Source organism: Rhinatrema bivittatum, unplaced genomic scaffold, assembly GCF_901001135.1.
Source record: "Rhinatrema bivittatum unplaced genomic scaffold, aRhiBiv1.1, whole genome shotgun sequence".
NCBI lineage: Eukaryota > Metazoa > Chordata > Amphibia > Gymnophiona > Rhinatrematidae > Rhinatrema > Rhinatrema bivittatum.
This window is the reverse complement of record NW_021821047.1, coordinates 84,646-107,607: the sequence shown is the minus strand read 5'-3', so window position 1 is coordinate 107,607 and position 22,962 is coordinate 84,646. Positions and strand designations below refer to the sequence as shown.

Below are 22,962 nucleotides of genomic sequence, written 5' to 3'. Positions count from 1 at the left end.
TCTTCATTCCCATCCTCTAGCTTTTATGGATTCACAGTGTTTATCCCATGCCCCTTTGAAATCCTTCATAGTTTTAATCTTCACCACTTCCTCCGGAAGGGCATTCCAGGCATCCACCACCCTCTCCGTGAAGAAATACTTCCTGACATTGGTTCTGAGTCTTCCTCCCTGGAGTTTCAAATCGTGACCCCTAGTTCTACTGATTTTCTTCCAACGGAAAAGGTTTGTTGTTGACCATGGATCATTAAAACCTTTAAAGTATCTGAAAGTCTGTATCATATCACCCCAGCTCCTCCTCTCCTCCAGGGTATACATATTTAGGTTCTTCAATCTCTCCACATAAGTCATTTAATGAAGACCTTCCACTTTTTGGTCGCCTTCTCTGGACCGCCTCCATCCTGTCTCTGTCCCTTTGGAGATATGATCTCCAGAACCGAACACAGTACTCCAGGTGAGGCCTCACCAAGGCCCTGTACAAGGGGATCATCATTTTCTTTCTCTTACTAGATATTCCTCTCTCTATGCAGCCCAGCATTTACCTGGCTTTAGCTATCCTCTTGTCACATTGTTTTGCCGTCTCTAGATCATTAGACACTATCACCCCAAGGTTTCTCTCCTGCTCCGTGCACATCAGCCCTTCTCCCCCTATCAAATCAGTTCTTTCGGATTTCCACACCCCATATGCATGACTCTGCACTTCTTGGCATATCTTCGACCACTCTTCTACCTTCTTTAAATCCCATCTCATTCTCTCCACTCCTTCCGGAGTGTCCACTCTGTTGCAGATCTTAGTATCATCCGCAAAAAGACAAACCTTACCTTCTATCCCGTCCGCAATGTCGCTCACAAAGATATTGAACAAGACCGGACCCAACACTTATCCTTGCGGCACTCCACTTAACACCGCTCTCTCTTCAGAGTAAGTTCCATTTACCATCACACATTGTCTTCTGTCTGTCAACCAGTTTGCAATCCAGGCCATCACCTCGGCACTCACTCCTAAGCTTCTCATTTTATTCACAAGCTTCTTGTGCGGGACTGTATCAAAAGCTTTGCTGAAATCCAAGTAGATGACATCGAGAGTTCTTCCTTGATCTAACTCCCTAGTCACCCAATCAAAAAAGTCAATCAGATTTGTCTGACAGGACCTTCCCCTGGTGAATCCATGCTGCCTCTGGTCCAGCAATTCTTCTGACTGTAGATGGTTCACTATTCTTTCCTTCAGCAGCGACTCCATTACTTTTCCCACCACCGAGGTGAGGTTAATCGGCTTGTAATTTCCAGCCTCCTCTCTGCTCCCACTCTTGTGAAGTGGGACCACCACCGCTCTTCTCCAATCACTCTGCACCACTCCCTTTTCTAGGGATCTATTGAACAGGTCACACAGCGGACCCGCTAGCACATCCCTGAGCTCCCTCAGTATCCTGGGGTGAACCTCATCAGGCTCCATGGCTTTGTCCACGTTTAGTTTTCCTAGCTCTTCCCATACATTTTCTTCTGTAAATGGAGTTACATCTACTCCACTCCCCTCCAATTTCTTGTTAACTAGCAACAGTCCTTCTCCAGGGTCCTCTTTAGTGAACACCGAGCTGAAGTATTAGTTTAATATTTTTGCCATTTCTTCATCTCTCTCCCCACATTGATCCTTTTCACCTTTCAATTTCACTATACCACTTTGAACTTTTCTCCTTTCTCCGATGTATCTGAAAAATGTTTTGTCACTTCGCTTTACCTCTTTGGCAATCCTTTCTTCCGCTTGACTTTTTGCTGTCTTGATTACTTTCTTTGTCTCCCTCAGTTCCACCAGATATTCTTCCTTGTGCTCCTCCCTCTGGGATCCTTTATATTTCTTAAAACACTGTTCTTTTAGCTTTTATTTTCTCAGCCACCTCCTTTGAGAACCAGATAGGTTTAATTTTTCTCTTGCTTTTCTTTACTTTTCTAACATATAGATTAGTTGCCTTGGTAATTGCTCCTTTTAGTTTGGTCCATTGTTGTTCCACATCTCTCTTGTTCTCCCAGCCTTCTAGTTCTTCCTGCAGGTATTTCCCCATTTCAGCCACATACCTATCTGCAATCAAGCAACTATTAACCCGCATCAAACTTATAATAAACCGAAAAAAACGAAATAATAATCATGGATCAGAAACCCAGCCCATTACACCACCTCCCATCGTACTCGAGAATCAAATGACACTTATCTCCTCCGTCTCACATACACGCAATCTTGGAGTCATCTTCAACAACGATCTATCATTCAAGAACCACATAACAACTAAAATCAAGGAGGGATATCACAAGCTACTCACTCTAAGACATCTAAAACCATTTCTAACACCAGATGACTTCAGAACTGTACTTCAACTACTCATATTTTCCAACCTCAACTACTGTAACTCCCTACTACTTGGTCTACCATTTTCAAACATCAGACCACTCCAAATCCTACAAAACACAGCCGCCAGAATCTTAAGTGGAATAAAAAAAAAGAACATATAACACCAATCCTCATAGCACTACACTGGCTCCCAATAAAATTCTGCATTGAATACAAAACTCTGACCATCACACACAAACTAACTTATAATGAGCAAGCAAAACGGGCAGCCTTAAATATCAGCCCTCACAAAACGGGCAGCCTTAAATATCAGCCCTCACAACCCACAACGAAACCTAAGATCAAACAACAAAGGCCTCCTAATAGACTTAGTTTTTGGGTACTTGCCAGGTTCTTATGGCCTGGATTGGCCACTGTTGGAAACAGGATGCTGGGCTTGATGGACCCTTGGTCTGACCCAGTATGGCATTTTCTTATGTTCTTATGTTCCTAAAAATTCCCTCCATCCGCACAGCACAACTCACAAAAACACTACAAAGAGCATTCTTCCTCGCCAGCCTCAAAATTTGGAACATACTCCCAACCAAACTAAGGACATAACCCAACCTAAAAGAATTCAAGAAAGATCTAAAAACCTGGCTGTTCACCAAGGCTTACAAAGACAGCCTAGAACACCACAACAGCCCCTTCACAACTGGCTTGCTAACCGGAAATAAACATGACCACATCACTCTGACAACATAACTACCTGAACACTCAGTTTTACTACCGTAAACTGTAAACCTTTCCACTCCAATTATTATCTACAACTTATGATTACCCGCTAACCCTGTGAATGCTACCTCGATATATTCCATTACCTAACTTTCTGATACCTGCCTCTAAATACACCTGCTCCCATACTTACTTTGCAATCGTCTAGAACCTTGATCTTTGTATTTCCCATGTAAATTGTCTGTCTCGGATCGAAACTTGTAAACCGTTGTGATGGTGAAACCAAACCACGGTATATAAAAACCGATAAATAAATAAATAAATCTACTACAATGATCAAGTTTTTTGGAGGATACATCCTTAAAAATGATTTTTTCAAAAAAGAAATAAATTCTATATCTTTAAATTCCTGTTATATACAGGACACTATTAAAGAACCCTCTCAAGACCACTTACTTTTCTACATACTACAGAAGATTATTGTTTGTTAGCCAAAGTGACTAAGACAAGTTCAGAGCAGAGAAAAAAAAATGGAACAACAAAGAAAAGAGAAAGATGTCAAATAAAGCTACTTCCCAAAAGGAAACAGTTCAGATTTTTAACAAACAGCAAGGACTGTACACACGTTCGGAATACACAGATCAAATCATCAAAGGAGCAAACCAATGCCAAAGATCTTCGTTTAAATTTCAGTTCATGGAAGGTTGTACAATCCAAGCATACAATTTTGGAGGATTAATGGTTCCATCTGTAATTGGATAACAGGTTATATAGTTCTATCGACCCTAGTCATCAATAACTAAGACCATGAGCAAGTCTGAATGCAATGAATGTCGAAGAATACCGTAACCATATATAATTTACAGTGGTTTTTTGACCTAGACAAGTTCATAACAAATTTAAAAAATGTTGAAATAAAGTGTTTGTTGACCCCACCTATACTGAAACCAATGAACATATTCTTCTGAAATTTAGCAAATGGAAATAGACAGGTACTGACATCATATGTGACTATTTTTTAAAGAAAAAAATGAACTCAACAAGCCTGCAGGTGAGTGACAAAGAATAATTTAATATGAAAGTGACATTTCACTCATAACTATACTCAGAGCCCCCAGCTACTTAAAAATCTGAGGCAAAAGCTGCAAAATCATGGGGAAATAGCCTGAACAACCATCTGCCTCCTGCTCTGCCATAGATCCAGTACACCCTCCTGGTTCACTGTTGTCTCCAACTCTGCTAACACTACCAGCCAACTCAGCAAGCAGAGATGTACCTGTGCGTGAAAACTGCGAGAACTCAGAGATCCTGCTGGCACTGCCCTACTCACATAGGAAATATGGAGGCGAGCGGAGGAACGAGTAAGTACAAGAGGGAGCAGAGAGAATGTGAGAGGAGGAAGAACAAGGATAGGAAGGAGGGAAACATCTGATGGGAGGGAGATGAAGAGGAAAAACAGGCACATTTTAGAGGAAAGAAACCAGCCGAAGAGCATAAAAAAAGAAAGGAAAAGAAAAAGACAAGACTTAAGAAAAGAAGTAAAATGAAATGAAGAAATACATCATATACACAAAAAAGTTTTACATTAAAGCATTTCAAGTTATTTATTTATTTATTTTAACATTTCTAAATCGCCTATAATGAGTGCATGCCAAGCAGAGGACAGATTAACATGCAGTACAATAAATGATACAATTCTATTAGATAGCATTAAAATCAAATAAAACAAACACAAGTCATAAAACATGATCATACCAATCGGCACAATTGCCAAATGCTTCTATAAACAAAAATGCCTGGAGTATCTTTCAGAAAAATGTTAAATCTGTTATCATTTTTTTGGTCCTCTGGAAGTAAGTTCCACAATGTGGGATCAATGATGGAGAAGATGGGCCTCGTTATTGTTTGGAATATCAAGTGAATGTTCAAGTGGGATCATAAATAAAATATTAGCAATAATCTTTGGAATAAATGTGCATGTGTGAAGGTAAATTTTAAAGAGATGCGCCGATTTTATAACATTCACGTGCTGCCGCACGCATGCTATGAAATCGGCTACCCGTGCACACATGAGCCCGATTTTATAATGGCACGCATGTGCGTGCGGGTTCCAACTCGTGCACGCAAGGGGGGGTATTTGTAAAAAAAAAAAAAAGGCGCAATGACGCGATTGGGCCTTTGCCCAGATCCCTCCCACTCTGCTCCAATAAAGAAGCAGACTGGGAGGGAACTTCCCTATCCCCAAACTAACCTTCCTCCCTTTTCCCCGCTCCACCCTGACCCCTAAACTCACCCTATCCATCCTATTTTTTGGTTTGTTTCAGAACTTACCTGCTCCTCCTAGCAGGCGTCAGTTCCGCGCGCCAGCTGGCTGCCAGCACGCGCTTCACCGAGGACAGTGCAAAATGGAGCTGTCCTGGCTGGCCCCCTCCCCCGCTCAAACCCCGCCCCGCCCCTTTTAAACACCCGGCACTTCCGCACGTATCAGGAGATACGCGCATGGCCAGGTCGTTATGAAAATGCGCTCAGTGTGCACGCGGCCTGACCATGCGCTTATGTCCCGGGATTTCTATACGCCGGGGATCTAAACTCTGCCCCTTTGTTATATAAATCTATATGCAAATGTACCAAAGAATTACTGCAGAATTTTCTAATCCCATAGCTGCCGGAAATAAGGGACTTTGAGTAGATTGGTGATACTGTTATAATGCACTGAACTCTTAACCCCACTGGTGGCATTATGCCCCATAGTTTATATGATGATACTATACTATTATAATTTAGGGCCAGGGACCATAGGAAAAAATAACATAGCATCCATTCGATAGTGCCATCAGTGTTTATTATTTAAAAAATCATTTAAGGCTAAGAACCGAAGGCATTTAAGGGTAAATTTTCAAACGCGCTGATTTTATAACTGCGCGTGTCGCCGTGCACATGTTATAAAATCCGATATCTGCGCGCACATGTGCGCCCGATTTTGTACTGGCGTGTCATGTGCGCAGGTGCCCATTCATGCACGAGGGGGGGGGGGGGGGGAGGAATTTTAACACACGTGTGCAGATGGAACAGGGCTTTTCCCCAGTTCCCTAATCCCCTACCTATCCTTCCTCCCTTTTCCCTTCTCCTCCCCGACCCCTAAACCCCACCTACCTACCCTCATTTTTTTTTTGTTTTAACAACTTACCTGCTCCTTCAAGAAGTAAGTTGTGCGCGTCGGCCGGCGCACACTTCACCAGCACAGCGCAAAATGGCGCTATCCCGGCTGGCCCCTGCCCCTTTTCAAAATCCCGGCTATTCCGCTCGTACCGGGAAATACGCACGTGTCCGGGCTGTTCTGAAAATGCACTCAGTGAGCTCCGGCCAGGCCACGCGCATATCTCCCAGGATTTCTGCATGCCGGGTTTTTTGAAAATTTACTTTTTACTGAAACAGGGAAATCCTTTACCTACAGTATCTGTAGGTACGGATTAAATCATTAACTGTATCCTTGTATGGAAATACCTATGGGTACCTTATCAGTCATCTTAAAAGAATAAAAGCATATATTGGAAGGCTTTTTCCACACACGTCATTTACCGTGTACTAAGTTATCGCACTACAAGAACAAACTTTAAATTAAAAAAAAACAATGTTTTAGAAGAGACTGGCATGTGACAGCTGAGCAGTTTTCTGGCTATCCATCACAGTTGTTCCCATCCAGTCGTGAAACATCCTCTTTGCCTCAGATACCGACAAAGCAGCAGGAAGTATATAAAGGCAGATGATGCACAGGCTTCAAACCTGGCCCAGTACAGTTAGTGCTGACAGCTAGAGCACAGAAAAGCATTTACCTGTCACTCTCCAGCCACTTTAAGACATCAATTCTCAGCATCTGGCTGTACAGCAGCAACTTCTAAAAAGCCTTCCAACTACCGCTTTTGGGGAAAAGAGGGACTTTCTACATGCTCTTACCTTAAAAAGACAGCCAACAACTTGGAGAGGGTGAATCTGTCGCCACTGTTACTTGGAAACACTGCAGCAAGTATTAAGGTAAACAGTCCTGTATAATAATTATAAAGATCTGATTATAATAAAGCTCTACAACAAACGTTCAATAAACTGCATTTGCCACCTTATATTCAGACCTTCTGAAATACATACACTAACAGTAAGTGCACAGATTTCTTCTGGATACATGAATTACTAACTTGTTAGCAGAATCTCTCCAATGGAACTAACGGTGAAAAATCGCCAATGGTTTGTAAGCAGCGTTTTCTCGCTCCACTTGTTTACCTGGGTCAGGTAAAAATGACTGATTTTCAGTTGGATCTCTGCCCCGCGTATTTGGTTCAGGGTTTTCCAGACGACGTTTTAAGCCAACTGTTGAAAACCGTGAACCAATCCTTGTTGGAGGGGAAAGTTCCAGAAGTTTAAAACATTGTTACTCCAATCTTGAAAAACAGTAAGTTGGATCTGACTGTTTGAAGTAATTATAGAGCGGTTTCAAATTTGCCTTATTTAGCTAAAGCAAATGAAAAAGTGGTAGCCAGACAGATTACGGGGTTTTGGGTTTTTTTTTTTTGATAGTAATGAAAAACTGGATGTGAAACAAGTGGGATTCCATAAGAGATGGACTACAGAAACAGCAAAGGTATTTTGGTTTGATGAGGTGTTACCACGACTAGATGTGGGAAAAACTGTTCCAATAAAGCTTGATTTAACAAGTGCATTTTGACCTGGTTGATTGTATTACTTTCCTTAATGTTTGGAATTTGGTCTTGAGAACCGAGTATTAGTTGGATTGCCACATTTTTGCAAGGAAGATCACAAGCTATTGGTATTTAGAGAGGTTCACCAGGGAATATCACAAGGGTCATCTCTGTCCCCCTTGCTTTTCAATATATTTCTTTACCCCCTTTAGGGAGTATTATTCAGGCTTTTGGCTTTATCCCTATTGTTTATGCAGATGGCACACAACTGATAGCGCCTATGGATAGGGATAGAGATAAGGCAGTCCGTCATCTTGAAAACGGTCTACGGACTGTCAGTGATTGGCGAAGGAAAAAATGGTCTAGTTTTACACTTTAGCAAAACTGAATTATTGCAAATAGAGGACCAACGTTTGTTACGAAAGGATGAGGTAAAATCTTTGGGAGTAACATTAGGTTCTTCACCATCGCTGGAGAAGCAGATACTGCAGGTTGTAAGAAATGCGTTTTTGAGCCTAGAAGTAATCAGGCAGCTGAAACCGTTTTGGGGATTTAATGTGTTAAAAAAAAGGTAACTTATGCCTTAGTTGCATCTCAGATTATTGCAATGTGTTACATTTAAGACTGCCTGGCAAAGTGATTAAAAAGTTACAATACAAAATATGGTATTGCGCCTGATTACAAATAGTCCACAATGGGTCTCAGCAGGCCCTTTGCTTAAACAGCTGCATTGGCTTCCTATTTTTCAGGGTTGAAAATTTAAAACATTGACATTGGCGTTCCGGATTTTGAAAGGGCGATGTCTGCTGCATTTAAAAGATCTTATTTGGTGGTCTTTATTACTCTGAATTTAAGAACAAATTACAGGTCTCGGTTTCAGCTCCCATCGGCAAAGGCCTTTAAGACACGTAGAATACAAAGCCAGGCTTTTTCTGCAGTAATCCCCAAGCTTTGGAATGAGTTACCAGTTAGCCCAAGGAAGAAAATCAATTGTTGAAATTCTGAAAGGGATTCAAAACATGGCTGATATCCCAGGGATGAGAGTTTGTAAGATTGTATTGGATACATGTATAGTACAGCTGAGAGGAATTTTTAAATGTGTTAATACTGTAAATTTGGACTGTCTGTTGGATGTAATATAATTGTATGCAGTACTCTATACTTTGGGTGATTTTTTTTTTTTAAATCTGGAAAGTGGTTTATAAATGTTATTAAATTAAAATTAAATTAAATCAGATGAAAGGGTCAAATGATTGGAATTTCTGAAAATATAAGCTTGTAAATGAGTATCATGCTCCCCTGTATTTCCTAAAATGACATATTCCAACAAGCAGCACGCAAAGACAGGAACTGTGGGCACATGTTAAACCGGCTTCCCTGCTCAGCTCTTATAATGCCCCTTCCGTAATTCACATGCCTGTTTAGTACTCGGCATTTCCTAAAAAATATACTTCAGTTATATCAGATTTCATGGCGACACCCTGATGTGGGCATAAAACCTACTAAGAAATTGTTAGAAGCCAACAATTTATTTCACATGTAGCATTTATATTCAGAACTTTAGAGAAGAAATGAAAACTACTGCTGATGGAGACTAATTCCCAGAGAAATACAGATTGTTTTTTTGGTTTTTTTTTAATTAGTCCTGGATTTATTTATGAGTCTTTGAAAGGTTCAATAGTCAATTTCATAGAATTGTCCAAAAATAAAAGCAGGATATTCTGGTATAAATATAACAATAATCTAAGTTAACTGTGCTTTACATTTCACAAGAAAAATCTATGTTTTCCAACAGGAAAAGAATCTTACCAGATGTTGAAGACAGGATATTAACTATGGCAACTTGGGTGTAGAGAGTGCCTCTTGATAAGAATAATTTGCCAAGAACCACTACAAAAAATTGCAAATTTCAGTGAATACATGAATTACTTTTAAAAATCGCTAGCAATGTACTAGAAATTGAAAGTTATGCCTATGCTGTTGCGAGATAAATGACATCTTTGCAATGGTCCCAGAAGTTCATACTTTAATTTCCCTGAAAGTCTCTGACCACCGAGCCCAGTTGTTCAATATGCTTCATCTCATTTCTCACATTACTTGTGGGACCATTCAAAAGGAATTGCAAAATTAATCACAAGGAAGCAACTGAGAGGGAATATGACGGAAGTTTATAAAATCGTGAGTGGGGTGAAACCGATAAATAGGAGACTATTATTTAGCCTTTTAAATAGTACTAAAATTAGGGGGACACTCCCTGAAACTCGCACGTAGCAGATTTTAAACAAATCGTAGAAAGTATTTTTCCCACTCAACGCAAAATCAGGCTGTGGAATTTGCTGCCAGAGGACGTGGTCAAGCAATCTAGTATAGTGGGGCTTAAAAAGAGGTTTGAATTAGTTCCTGCAGGAAAAGTCCATAAACCATGATTAGCTGGGTGAATTTAAGGAAGCCACTGCTTATCCCTGGAAGAGATCAAACCAAAAACGGATCTACGTTTTGGAATTTATCAGGTATTGGCGACCGAGATTGGCTACTTTCAGGATGCCGGGCTTGATGGAGCTTTGCTTTGACTCAGCACGTCATATCTTATCTTCTAAAGTACAGTTACAAATATAAAACACACAACTTCTAATTGTTTTTAGCTAAAGTTACCCCCACTGAATTCATAAAACAAAGAATCCCATAAAGTCATCCCAACCTCATCCTTCCAAAATCCCCTGCAATCCTCATCCCCAAGGCATCTTCTACCTAAAAACAAATACTTCCCACAATTATGCTTATGTATCGCCCTCTCTAGGACCAAGCAGCGTCAAACACAGGACACGAGAGGAGAGAGGGACCATGTGGGCCACTCAGCCTGCCTATTCCTACCTCCCGCTTAGCTTTCCAATCCCTTTCTGTCCCACAGTGATCCCCTGTGCTTGGCCTATCAATACTGTCCTGGTCTCTGAGGCCGCTCCATGCATCCGACACCCTCTCAGTAAAGAAATATTTCTTTGCATTACCCTTTTCACCTTCTTCCCCTTAACCCCTCATTCCAGAGACTCCCTTCCGCTGAAAGGGACCAGCCTCAATTACAATTCATCCTTGGAAGTATTTACATTTCCTTTCCCTCTTTTATTCCAGGATATACATATTTTGAACTTAAGTCTGCCCCATATGCTTAATGATGAAAAAAACCTGTCTTACCTGTTTCTAAAATGTCTTACTATTTATGTCATTAAATAAGTGAACTGTTAAAGATAGAAAGGCACCAAAGATATCTTCTGTGACTGGATTTAAGTAAAAGGTGAATTTTAAAAGCAGGATGCGCGCATTAATTGGGGGATGTGCAATTATGCTGGGCTCGTGCACGCCGCGCAGATTTTAAAAGCTGCCAAGATACACGGGTATCTACCGCAGTGTGCACATCTGGGAAGATTTCAAAAAGGGGGAGGGCATGGGTGCGGTCTGGATGGGACATGGGCGTTTTGGGGCGTGCAACTGAGATGTGCGCAAAACTACGTACACAATCCGATGCGCGCTGAGGGCCCCTGCCACGCAGCTTTACTTCTGATATGGATGATGTGTAAGGTAAAAGAACAAAGAAACACAGGCAGATCTGCGAGGTTTTAAGGACTGGGTCAAACTGGGGGGGGGGGGGGGGGTGAAGGCTATTAAACTAGGGGGCTTTGGAGGCCCTCTCGGGGACGAACTGATAAAACCGGGGATGGTGTCGGCACGCACCCCTTTCAAAATCCCCCAATTTATGTGGTAGAAGCAGCATTTGTGTGCCAGCAAGCATATGCACACGAATGTTCTAAAAAGGCCAATCTCTGGGCACGGGCCGACGTGTGCGCGCGCACCAACGTGCACCCACATGCAGCTTTGAAAGTTACCGTCTAAATGTGCAAATCAAAGTTTAGTGGAGTAGAAAATGCCCCATTCTACCAAAATACAGGGGACAGAATTCAGTTTAGTTTATAGGAATTTAAATACATTTACACTTAATAAAAACATCTGCTTTGTTAAGCACGGATAAAAAAAAAATGTTAAGAACAAAAGTCCTAACAAATTACAACCAAAAGTGTTTTGAAGGCTTGCTTTTAAGTGTCTGAATACTAAAAACACCAACTTCTTTTCTCTTCTCTTCTATTCCAGTTAAGTGACATTAAAAGAAGAACTTACCACAAAACAGAAGAAAAAACTGACTTTTGCCACTTGACATGCTGTCAGCTTCCCCACAGTTTTCAATACCGACTCATGGCACTTGACAGCTGGATAAGACATGCGAGACAGCTTTGCCTCCAATGCGTGGTTTGACGGGAGCTGTCGCACTTCCATGATATTACTGAATCTTACACGAGGCCTTTTTGGAGCTTGGAAAATCAGAAAGGTGCAAGGGTTAAAGCTTTATCAGCCAACAGGAAAGCGAACACCTGATACAGATGCCAGTGAATAAAAACACTTGAAAAAAGAAATATATATTTGAGAATGTTTAAATGCTGTAATCATTCTTTCTACAAACAATGGCTCTGGCCTACATGCATCCTACTTTTTTAATAAAATGAGGAAAAAGCATTTCCAAAGGACATTTTAGTGGGGACCCAATGTTTGGTTTATATGAAAACCCTTTGCTCCCTTTTCCCTCTGCATATGGCCCTAGTGACACGTTGCTCTTACATGAAGGAGGAGAATCCAGCTCTGTACTGTTTTTAGGACATTTTTGGCAGAGGTTTTCTAGCTCTTTAGCCTTTGATCATACTGTATATCTGTCACAAATCTGCAATTCATTAGAAGCAATATGATCAAGTAAATTTCACTATTATTTGAGCTTATGATTTTAAATGTTTGTGTTCACGTATGTTCCTTTGTGAACCGTTTAGGGTCCTTGACATAGCGGTATAAAAATAAAGAATAACATAACATACATGCATACTCAACTGTTGGCTTGAAAACCACTGAATTATTTGGTTAAACTGTATATTTACTTTGTAAGTACAAGGGTTTTCAAGATCACACAGGTCCTTTCTTCAGATGCCATCTGAAAGACATCCAAAGGACCTCTGTTTTACCACCCCAGTGTGCATATCCTGCGCGGGTGGGACCATAAAAGATTTTATCAGATCTTTGGGGCAAGAACCCTGACTAGCTCTTCTATGTGCCCCTTTCCACAGGGTGGGGATCCTTTTGGTTGGGGGGAAAGGTTTCCTTTCAGGGCCCAGTGCAGGAGTGGCTGACATCCCTGGGAGAGGGTTAAATTGAGTTGCTTACCTGTAACAGGGTGTTCTCCTAGGACAGCAGGATGTTTGGCCTCACACATGGGTGACATCATCGGATGAAACCTGGCATGGAAAACTTATGTCAAAGTTTCAAGAACTTTGACTAGGTACACTGAGCATGCCCAGCATGCCCTATTATCATGCATCCACACAAAATCCCTCTTCAGTCTCCTAAGATAGAATTACGATTAAAATGATAAACAGGAGAAACTCAACTCTGTGGGGTGGTGGGTTTCATGAGGACTAGCATCCTGCTGTCCTAGGAGATCACCTATTATAGGTAAGCAATTCTGCTTTTCTTCTAGGACTAAAAGGATGCTAGTCTCTAGCTACAGGCTGCTCCCTAACATAAAAGAGGACAGACAGACACCAACCAGGTGCCAACGGGCACAACAATAACAGTGTTGCTGGTAAAAAGAGGGGGAGACAGCCTGAACCCAAACAATGGCCCTTAGGCAGGGCGAGTTGGATTCTACACCTCAAAGAGATTACAGAGGTCAGACTGGCCGAACCTGCTGTCTTGTCAGCCATCCCTATCCAGACAATAGTGAGATATGAATGTGTGGAGAGAAAGAATGTTGGCAGGGCGATTGACTGGTTAAGATGGAAATCTGTCACTACCTTAAGCAGGAACTTAGGGTGCATACGCAGGCACCATGTCATGATAAAACTTGGTATAAGGTGGATCAGTCACCAAGGCCTGGAGATTGCTGACCCTGCGTGCTGAAGTGACTGCCACCAAAAATATAACATTCCAGGTCAAGTACTTCAGGTCATAGGTGCATAGCGGCTCAAAAGGAGCTTTCATCAGTTGAGTGAGCACCACACTGAGGTCCCAAGACACAGTGGGAGGTCTTAGGGGAGGCTTCAACTGAAGCAGGTCCCGCATGAAGAGTGTAGTTATAGGCTGTACAGAGATGGGTGTACCATCTACACCTTGGTGGTATGCGCCAACTGAAATTAAATAGACTAACAGAGTTGGTTTTCAAGCCAGCCTCCAAAAGGTGCAGAAGATAAATCAAGCAGTTTTTGTGTGGGGCGAGAGAACGGATCTAGGGCTTTCTGCTTACACCACACGGAAAACCTCCTCCACTTCAGTCTGTAGGATTTTCTAGTGGAAGGCTTTCTAGAAGCTACCAGGACCCGAGTCATATCTTCGGAAAGATCAAGAGGCTGCAGAATCAGCCTCTCAATATCCAGGCTGTGAGCGACAGGGCTTGGAGGTTGGGATGCTGGAGCCTCCCCTGATCCTGCGTGATGAGTTATGGGGAAGTCCCCAGTGATCGTTTTCTGGAAGGACAACACCCGGAGTAGAAACCAGACCTGTCTTGGCCTATAAGGGGCTATGAGGATCACGGTCCCTCGGTCCTCTTGAAACTTCAGGAGAGTCTTTGTTACTAGAGGAACTGGAAGATATGCATACAAAAGACTCTTGTCCCAATGGCGAGCAAAGGTGTCAGAGGCTGGCTAGCCATCTGACCTGTACAGGGAGCAGAACTGAATCACCTTCCTGTTGCAGGGAGACGCAAGTGCACATCTGGGTTTCCCTAGAGGCGGAAGATCTGATTTGCTACCCCCTGATCCAGTAATCACTCATGGAGTCTGAAGGCTCAACAGTCTGTCCGCTATCATATTCTCTGTTCTGGCTAGATACATGGCCCGGAGCACCATCCCGTGGATCAGAGCCAAGGACCAGATCTGGACCACTTCCTTACATAGGACCCTGTGCCTCCCTGCTTGTTAATATACACCATAACTACTTGGTTGTCTGTTTGGATCAGGACAATTTTGTTGGCCAGCCAATCCCTGAAAGCCCAAGTTGATTTAACATTGTGCTTCCTAGGCGGACCATAGACCCTGGGTGTGGAGCCCCTCCACATTAGCACCCCACCCCAGGGTGGACACATCCATGGGTAGAGAGAGTTTGGAAAGATATTCCCTGCTCCAAATATGAGAGAGCTCGCCACCAGGCCAAGGAGTTCCGGAGAGACAGAGTGATGCGGATGTGAGCCTGAAGGTCCTGGCGCCACCGAGACTTTAAGGTCCATTGAGCTCTGTGCATGTGTAAACATGCCAAGGGAGTGACATGGACAGTTGCGGCCATGTGACCCAAGAGCCTCAACATGTGCTGAGCTGACACCTGCTGGCTCTGTTGAATCACCACCGCTATGAATGTCAAGGTGACCACTCTGGAGCGCAGTAAGAAGGCTTTTGCCTGAGCTGTGTCTAGAAGAGTCCTATGAAGTCCAACTGAGGTGATGGGCTGCAATGAGACTTCAGGTTGACAAATCCTAGTGACTCCAACACCCAGATGGTCAAGCGCAAGGACTGATCTGCCCCTGCCTGAGAGGTGCTCTTGACCAGACAATCATCCAAGTAAGGGAAAACATGTACTCCCAGCCTGCGGAGGTATGCTCCCACCATGGCCAGACACTTTGCAAAGACATGTGGGGCCGGTGCTACGCTGAATGGCAACACTCTGAACTGGAAGTGCTGTTTTCCCACCACAAATCTAAGATACTTCCTATGACTTGGAAAGATCTCGATTGAGTGTATGCGTCCTTTAAATAGAGGGAGCATAGCCAGTTTACTTTTTGCAGGAGGTGAATCAGGGTGCCCAAAGAAACCAGCTTAAACTTTTCTATTTTTAGAAACTTGTTCAAGGCCATCAGGTCTAGGATGGAACGCAGTCCCCCTGTTCTCTTTGGAATCAGGAAGTACCAGCTCTCTTTGCCCTGGTGGGACAGGCTCAACCGCTCTGGCCGTTAAGAGGGCAGAGAACTCCCATAACAGTACCTCCTGATGTACTATTGGCCCCCAAAAAGGGCATGGAGGAGAATTTGGCGGGACACCAAATAGGTTCAATCGGTACCCTTGGTGGTCGATGGACAGAATCCACTGATCTGAGGTTATACTAGGCCACTGATTCATAAAGAACCATAGCCTGCCCCTAACTGGGGGGTTCCAGCATCTCAAGTACAGGTGGCTGGCTTATACTCCCTACGATCCAGTCAAAACCCCATCCTGGGATTTGGCTTGGATTTGGGAGCTCACTGCAACCTGTGACGACCTCAGGAGCTCACCCTCTGCGAATGGGAGTGAGAGGCCGGAAGATAATATTTCCTCTGATGGTAGAAAGACCTCCTCTGACCCAACCTCGCAGACCTCCTAGCTGCGGCGGGCAGGTCTGAAGTGCTGGCAGAGAGATGCTGGAGGGTCTCATGGTTATCCCGTAACTGGGCCACCACGTCCCTCACCTTATCTCCGAAGAGCTTCTCTCCTGTGCACAGCAGGTCAGCGAGACTTTCCTGTAACTCCAGCCGGAGATCTGAGGTCCGCAGCCATACCATTCTGCAGGTGCTGATTCCTGCTGCAGAGACTCTCACTGCCATCTCAAAAACATCATAGGTGAAGCCCACCTCATGTTTTCCGCAGTCCAGGATCTGACACACCAGCGACAAGGTGTTTTGCTTCTGTTGAGGCAGCCGCTCGGCCGCCTCCTGTACCAGCTTCCAAAGGTTGCAAGAGTACTGGCTCATGTAGAGCTGGTAGGAGACGATGTAAGCAATGAGCAATGTCCCCTGAAACATCTTCCTCCCAAGAGCATCCATCACTCTGTGATCCTTCCCCAGGGGTGCCAAGGCATGAGTCAGAGAGCACTTGGCCCTCTTGAGAGAAGATTCGACCACTACCGATTGGTGTGCCAGCTGATGCTTTTCGAATCTGGTAGCCTGTTGGACTAGGTAAACCCCATCCGTCTTCTTGTTCACAGGAGGAACTGCGAGGGGGTGCTCCCAAATCCTCAGCAGCAACTCCTTAAAGATCTCATGTACAGAGACCACCATGATCTCTTTAGGAGCCTCCACGAACTGGAGGATTTCCAGCATCTTGTGTCTGGCATCCTCCTCCATCATTAACTGAAACGGGACGGTTTCCACCATCACCCTTACAAAACCTGTGAAGGCTAGGTCCTCAGGAGGAGATGGTTATGAGAGGAGACCCTCAGAGTCCTCTGAGGAGGATTCTGTAGTGTCGTCCTTCGAAGGGTCATACGGGGCCTCATTCTCACTGTATTCTAACGGGTTAGGGCCTTGGGTGCTCGGCCTTCATCCAGAAAGCTTAGGAACTGGTGGCACCGGTGCTGGCCCTAGCAAAGCTGGATGGGGGCTGAAGGCCTCTGTGCCGTTTCCGGCCTCGATGGATTCCTCCTTGGAGGAACCCTCTCTGAAATCAGAAAGTACCATATTAGTCAGGGGAAGCATCGGTGCCCCGCCAGGCATTGATGGCCTCTTGGGAACCAATGCCAGCTCGATTGGTAACACACCGATGAGCATATTGAGCCGTTCCAACGCAGTTCCAGCAGGAAGCACGGGCATCGATACCGTTGGTACTGCTGGCTCAATGCCCTGCAGGGCATGACTGACTACCAGCTGGACTCTCCACTTCAACTCCTCCTCAAAAGTTGCAGATGCCAAAACGGACTTGGAGGCAGGAGTGGCTAGATCTTCCTTGGATCCCCTAGGTGGATCGGCAACTGACACCAGGACTAGTGGAAACCATCACAGACCCCCGGCATTGAGTGACCTCGCCACGGGGTCACTTTGGGGGCGTCATGGCAGAAACCATCGAAGGTGACCAGTGCCTATGCTTCCTTGGGTTCCCTTGGTGCTCGGCCCAGTCTTTCCTCAATGTCCTCAACCTGGAAGAGACCAACAGGGGTCGGTTCCTGGTGCCCCATCTGCCAGTGGCATCAATGGAGCCGATGGCCCCGCCAATGTTGATGGCTTGGTGTCCATCGGTGTCGATGCCACCATTGTAGACATCGGTCTCGAACTTTCTCGCCCCAAAGAGCTTCTCCATCTTGTCGAGGTGAGCGTGACATTCCTTCAGGATCATTTGGTCGCACAGGCAGCACCCCTGGACATTGTGCGATGCCCCCAGGCAAAGGATGCACACATTCTATGGGTCCTTGATGGACATCGTTCTCGGGCACTGAGGGCATCGATGGAAACCCGATGCGGTCATGATCAAAGTGAACTGAAAGGGCAAAAAAAACAAGTGGTGATGGCAGGCATAAGAACATTATATCAAAATGATGGTATACCTGGTTTCTGCATTAAATACCTTATTCAAGCTGTCATATATATTTATATATTTATATATATATTTTATACTATTCTATTTATTATTTATTTTATTTCAAGTTAGTTATTTACACCATTATCTATTTTATTACATGTTATTTACTATATAGATTCTCGTCATTTGATGAGTCACTGTTGTTTATTTAATATTTATTCTCATGTTCTGAAACTCCGTTTATTGTAACGCCTCACCGCGATTGTTTTGTTTTATGTAAACCGACCTGATTTGATATTTGTATCGAGAACGTCGGTATATAAAAATGCTAAATAAATAAATAAATAAATACTACAGAGAGATATATAATTTTGTAGGACCACTACTCATAGGGTCAAGGTATTTTACCAGACTCTCTTTATGGTCTCAGGTCCATTTTACTTTATATATATTTTTTGTGATTTTTTCATTATATCATAAATCTTTTCTTTCCACCAAACTGATGAGAGCTCCAAAATTCAAATAGATGTAAATACTGCGAATCAAAGTCAGATGATAACAATGTCACTTTTTTCAGTCTAAATGCAAAGCACTTCAGCATAAGAACATGCCATACTGGGTCAGACCAAGGGTCCATCAAGCCCAGCATCCTGTTTCCAACAGTGGCCAATCCAGGCCATAAGAACCTGGCAAGTACCCAAAAACTAACTCTATTTCATGTTATCGTTGCTAGTAATAGCACTGAGGCACTGCCGCCATGGGGGGAAGGGGAACGGAAGCGAAATAAAACTTACCGAACTGCCGAAAAACTTGGCTGGAGACTAAGGGGAACCGGAGAGGGACCCGTGCCGAGAAAAAACATAAAGGACCGAAAAAAAAAAATCAGTGGAAAGTTTTCCAAGGCATTATTAGACAAAATGCCATGAGCTAAGAAAAACTGCGATGCAAAAGCTCCACGGAAAAGAGACTGAAGAGGGACCCCTCGTGGACACATGGTATAAGGCATGCTGGGCATGCTCAGTGTACCCAGTCAAAGTTCTAGAAACTTTGACATAAGTTTTCCGTGCCAGGCTCCATCCGATGATGTCACCCATGTGCGAGGACTACCATCCTGCTTGTCCTAGGAGAATCTCTCTTCTCTGTAAGTACTGTGCGCCCAAATAAAGACGCTGGACGCACTGGGTTAGTGTCCGAAATTAATGTCTTTACTGATAACTTAGGTGCAAATGGCACAATAAATATGTTTCCAGCACCACAGTCTTTCTGGTTCTTTTTACAATCCTTTTCCTTTGTCTGTGCAGAAGTCTTAAGTAGGCAAGGGATCTGTCCTCCCTCCCTGATTAGATGAGGAGAAGGTGCCGTTGGGCACGGTAACCTTTAAGCTGGCCAGGAAAACCCCTTGCACGATGGCCTAAAATCCTGTCCATACACAGAGAGTAAACTGTCTCTCTTTTCAGGGACCAAAGACTCTGAATAGGTGTCCTCCAGGATATTTACAGTTCTTGTATTCACGGTTAGCAGTTCTTCCACTTTCTTAGAATTATACAGACTTAATCTCTCCTCTGGATCCCTTATGGGAGGGATCCCTGGTTCCAGGTTACTTACCCTGCTCCAATGCAAGAAGGAAGCAACAACCAAAAAATCTTCCCCCTGGATGTATCAACTTAATGTCCTTTTCCCTTAACCGAATATAACACCAGAGTTACTCCTCGCAATGAGTCACCACCTCTGAGGGCAGTTCTTCCCTATCCCTGGGCATGCCGAACAAAGGGTTCCCTGTGCCCTAAATTGAAGAAAGGCCCAGGTGTCCATTGAGGCTCCTACTACAAAAAGCTCAAAATCCCCAAAACAACCCAAAGGGTATCCAAATCAGCTAGGGTAGACTGGCAGGACCAACCTCCTGACCCTGGTCAGAACTCCCAGGCTGGGTTGGCCTGTTCCCTCTGACTGGGCCTGAAAATACAACCAAAAATAATTGCTTACCACTTGCTAACTTTCCAAAAATCATACATGACTGTCTCCAGACTCTCAGGTGAGAGCCTTTATATAGCCTCCCAGGGGGACTGAAATTTGAATGGGTCCTCCCCATCCACTAATCTAGTCTTGCTATCATCTTTCCTGGACATACTGGTAACTGAAGAATGGCTCTCGGTGACATGTATATAGTCATCTTCAATACAAAGAATCGGGCCTGCCCCAAGTCCAGCTCAAAAAAGAACTGTGATTTATATCTGAACAGGTTTCTCCATTTTTGTGATGTGAAAAATTTGTTTTTAAAAACACAGACTCTGTATCTTTGGTAACATTTTCAGTTTTAAATTTATTTCACACAGAAATTCAACTAATAACAAACATGAAGCATACATGAGGAGATTGCAATTTAAAAGTTCCATCAATCACACGATAACACAGTTTGCACTCACTTTTTTCTGTATCGTTGTTGTCAGCACCACCAAATTTTTCACTTGGCAAATCGTGAAATTTTACCGGAACATAGAGAGGTTCACTCTGTGAAGCAAGGCATGACATTATGCAGGATGGACAGTAACATGCTAGACATAGCAAGCTGCACGTCTAATGAAAAACCTGAATTTTAAGCAACAAAAACACTAAATGAAAAGGCAGTGTAGGCGCTGTGCATAAACACTTCCTCACTCAACTGTGCCAAATATAGCATACAGATATAATATTAGATTTCTTCTCAAGTTCAGTTCTGTTCTCACACTGATAAAACAGACCATGATGAACAGAAGATCAATTCTTCTGCCACCTATTGCATACTTTTTTCCTGCTCAAGCTTGAGAAGGCTTTAAAACTATGAACCCAATCAATAAGTATGCATGCTTTCCTAGGATGAATTTCAATGCATCATTTTCAAAAGGGTAACTGAACAGTGTTCCCATACACTGTGCAAGGCACAGTGCCTACTTGAGATTAGGTTAGCTTACCAAAGAATTGTTTATGGTGTTGTCTGTAGTACAAGCAGCAAAGTAGCCTTCTGGGTCTGCAAACTAAATGCACAGAATGGGATTTAAGTTGCAGTGTAACCAAGACTTCACACAAATAGTTCAAATACTTAACACAAGTGAAACAAAATTGGCTGAAATGTTGTCTATTAGTTTTGTTAAAAATAGAGAGCCCAATATTTAAAAAAAAAAATGATGAGCACTTAAAGTTTGGCATATAATGTCAATTTTCAGTCAAACTTAGAAGCCGACATTTTTGGCTGAAAATGTACTTACATTTAGAGCCCTAAAACTTAGGCTTCTAAATTTAGGGCTGATTTCATTTAGGCTCCTAAGTTAGGTGCCCAATGCTGAAAATCAGTGCTAAGCCCCTAACTTCTTTTTTTTTCCCTGCCCTAACTCCACCGCTGTAACCAGGCCCTGAAATTTAGAAGCCTAGTGAAATTAGGAGCTTAAATTTAGGGAATCAGCCCTAGTACATTTTTAAAAGGGCCAACGCAGTTAGGAGCCTAAAGCCTTTGAAAATCGGCCTCATAGTACTGAAGATTGAAAACTGTGTAGAAATACTTGACGCTAAAACTTAGTTTGGGTATTGCTTTAAGAACCTGTTTTAGAACTCAATGAAGTTTCAGAGTAGAAACACTGTATATGGACTTCCACAGCAATCTATGCTGCATAATGGATGAAATATAAACATGCAAAGCAAGTCAGGTCAGTTAATCCAGAACTGTAAACAGATGAATAACGTTCACTTTCAGCTACAGATTTATTGCAATTAAAACAGTGGAAATTACCAGAGGCAATTTTTGCCCCGGGCAGGTGCGGAAAGAAGAAGGGTAACAGGTTTTGATGTAGGAATTCTATTACTTCTATAATAAATCAAAGGGCACAGTTGCTGCTGTGCAATAAAACAAAACCCCATTATCAACCTTCAAGTTCCGCAGTTTTGTTCTCGTTTGCTATGAGGCTGTAGAAAAACAACCCAGTTCCACGGTGTGGGAATCATCGCTGCTACACTTCATACCAGTTATCATGAGTGAGCCATGAACTCCTCTGTAAAGAGTATTCCACTCACAATCATTAAACAGCAGCCTTGACTGAATACCACAGGAGACGTGAAGCACAGAAATGATGGCAGGAAAGGACCAAATGGTCCAGGCCAGCCTACCCAGCAAGCTTATGGAGGCACCAGCCGCGCCATACAGGTCTCCCCCATAAAGGTATCAGCAGGGGGTGGCAGCTGCCGTGCAAGTTACCCCCATACTTAGTTACCCAAACTGTTAAAATCAGGGCCCTGGTTGGTTGCTGCCCGAGTCTAACTCCCCATTATCTCTTGCCGTTGAAACAGAGAGCAATGTTGGAGTTTCATCACAAGCATAAGGCTTATTGGTTAAGGGTAGTAACCGCCACTCCAGCAGGTTACCCCCATGCACTCTTTTCCTCATTTCCATCCTCTAACCTTTAGGGATCCTCAGTGTTTATCCCATGCCCCTTTGAAATCTTTCACCATTTAATTGTGCATTGAGTAAAAAATATTTTCTATTTGTCTTAAATGTATTACCTAGTAATGTCACTGTGTCCTCCCTAGTCCTTGCAATTTTTAAAAGAGTGAACAACCGATCCACACTTACCCATTCCACTCCATTCATTATTTTACAGACCTCTATCACATCTCCCCTCAGCCGTCTCTTTTCTAAGCTGAAAAACCCTATTCTCATAGAGAATCGTTCCATCCCCTTTATCATTTTGGTTGCCCTTCTCGGTACCATTTCTAATTCCACTATATCTTTGTTGAAATGCGATGACCAGAATTGCACACAGGACTCAAGGTACAGTCACAACATTGAGCGAGACAGAAGTTAGTAGGATATTCTCGGTTTTATGCTCCATTCCTTTCCTAATAATTCCTAGCA

General features: G+C 43.2%; 1 protein-coding gene across 1 annotated transcript in view; it reads right to left on the bottom strand.

Moving 5' to 3' along the window:
• LOC115082394 (solute carrier family 35 member F5-like) overlaps positions 1 to 22,962 on the bottom strand; it is a gene marked incomplete at its 3' end in the record, with an annotated part of 72,373 nt that overhangs the window by 5,322 nt on the left and 44,089 nt on the right. The window contains 6 exon segments of the mRNA XM_029586613.1: positions 7,007 to 7,094; positions 9,553 to 9,594; positions 9,597 to 9,633; positions 11,911 to 12,101; positions 20,507 to 20,591; positions 21,032 to 21,094. Of these exon segments, the coding sequence (XP_029442473.1) occupies positions 7,007 to 7,094; positions 9,553 to 9,594; positions 9,597 to 9,633; positions 11,911 to 12,101; positions 20,507 to 20,591; positions 21,032 to 21,094 (506 nt within the window).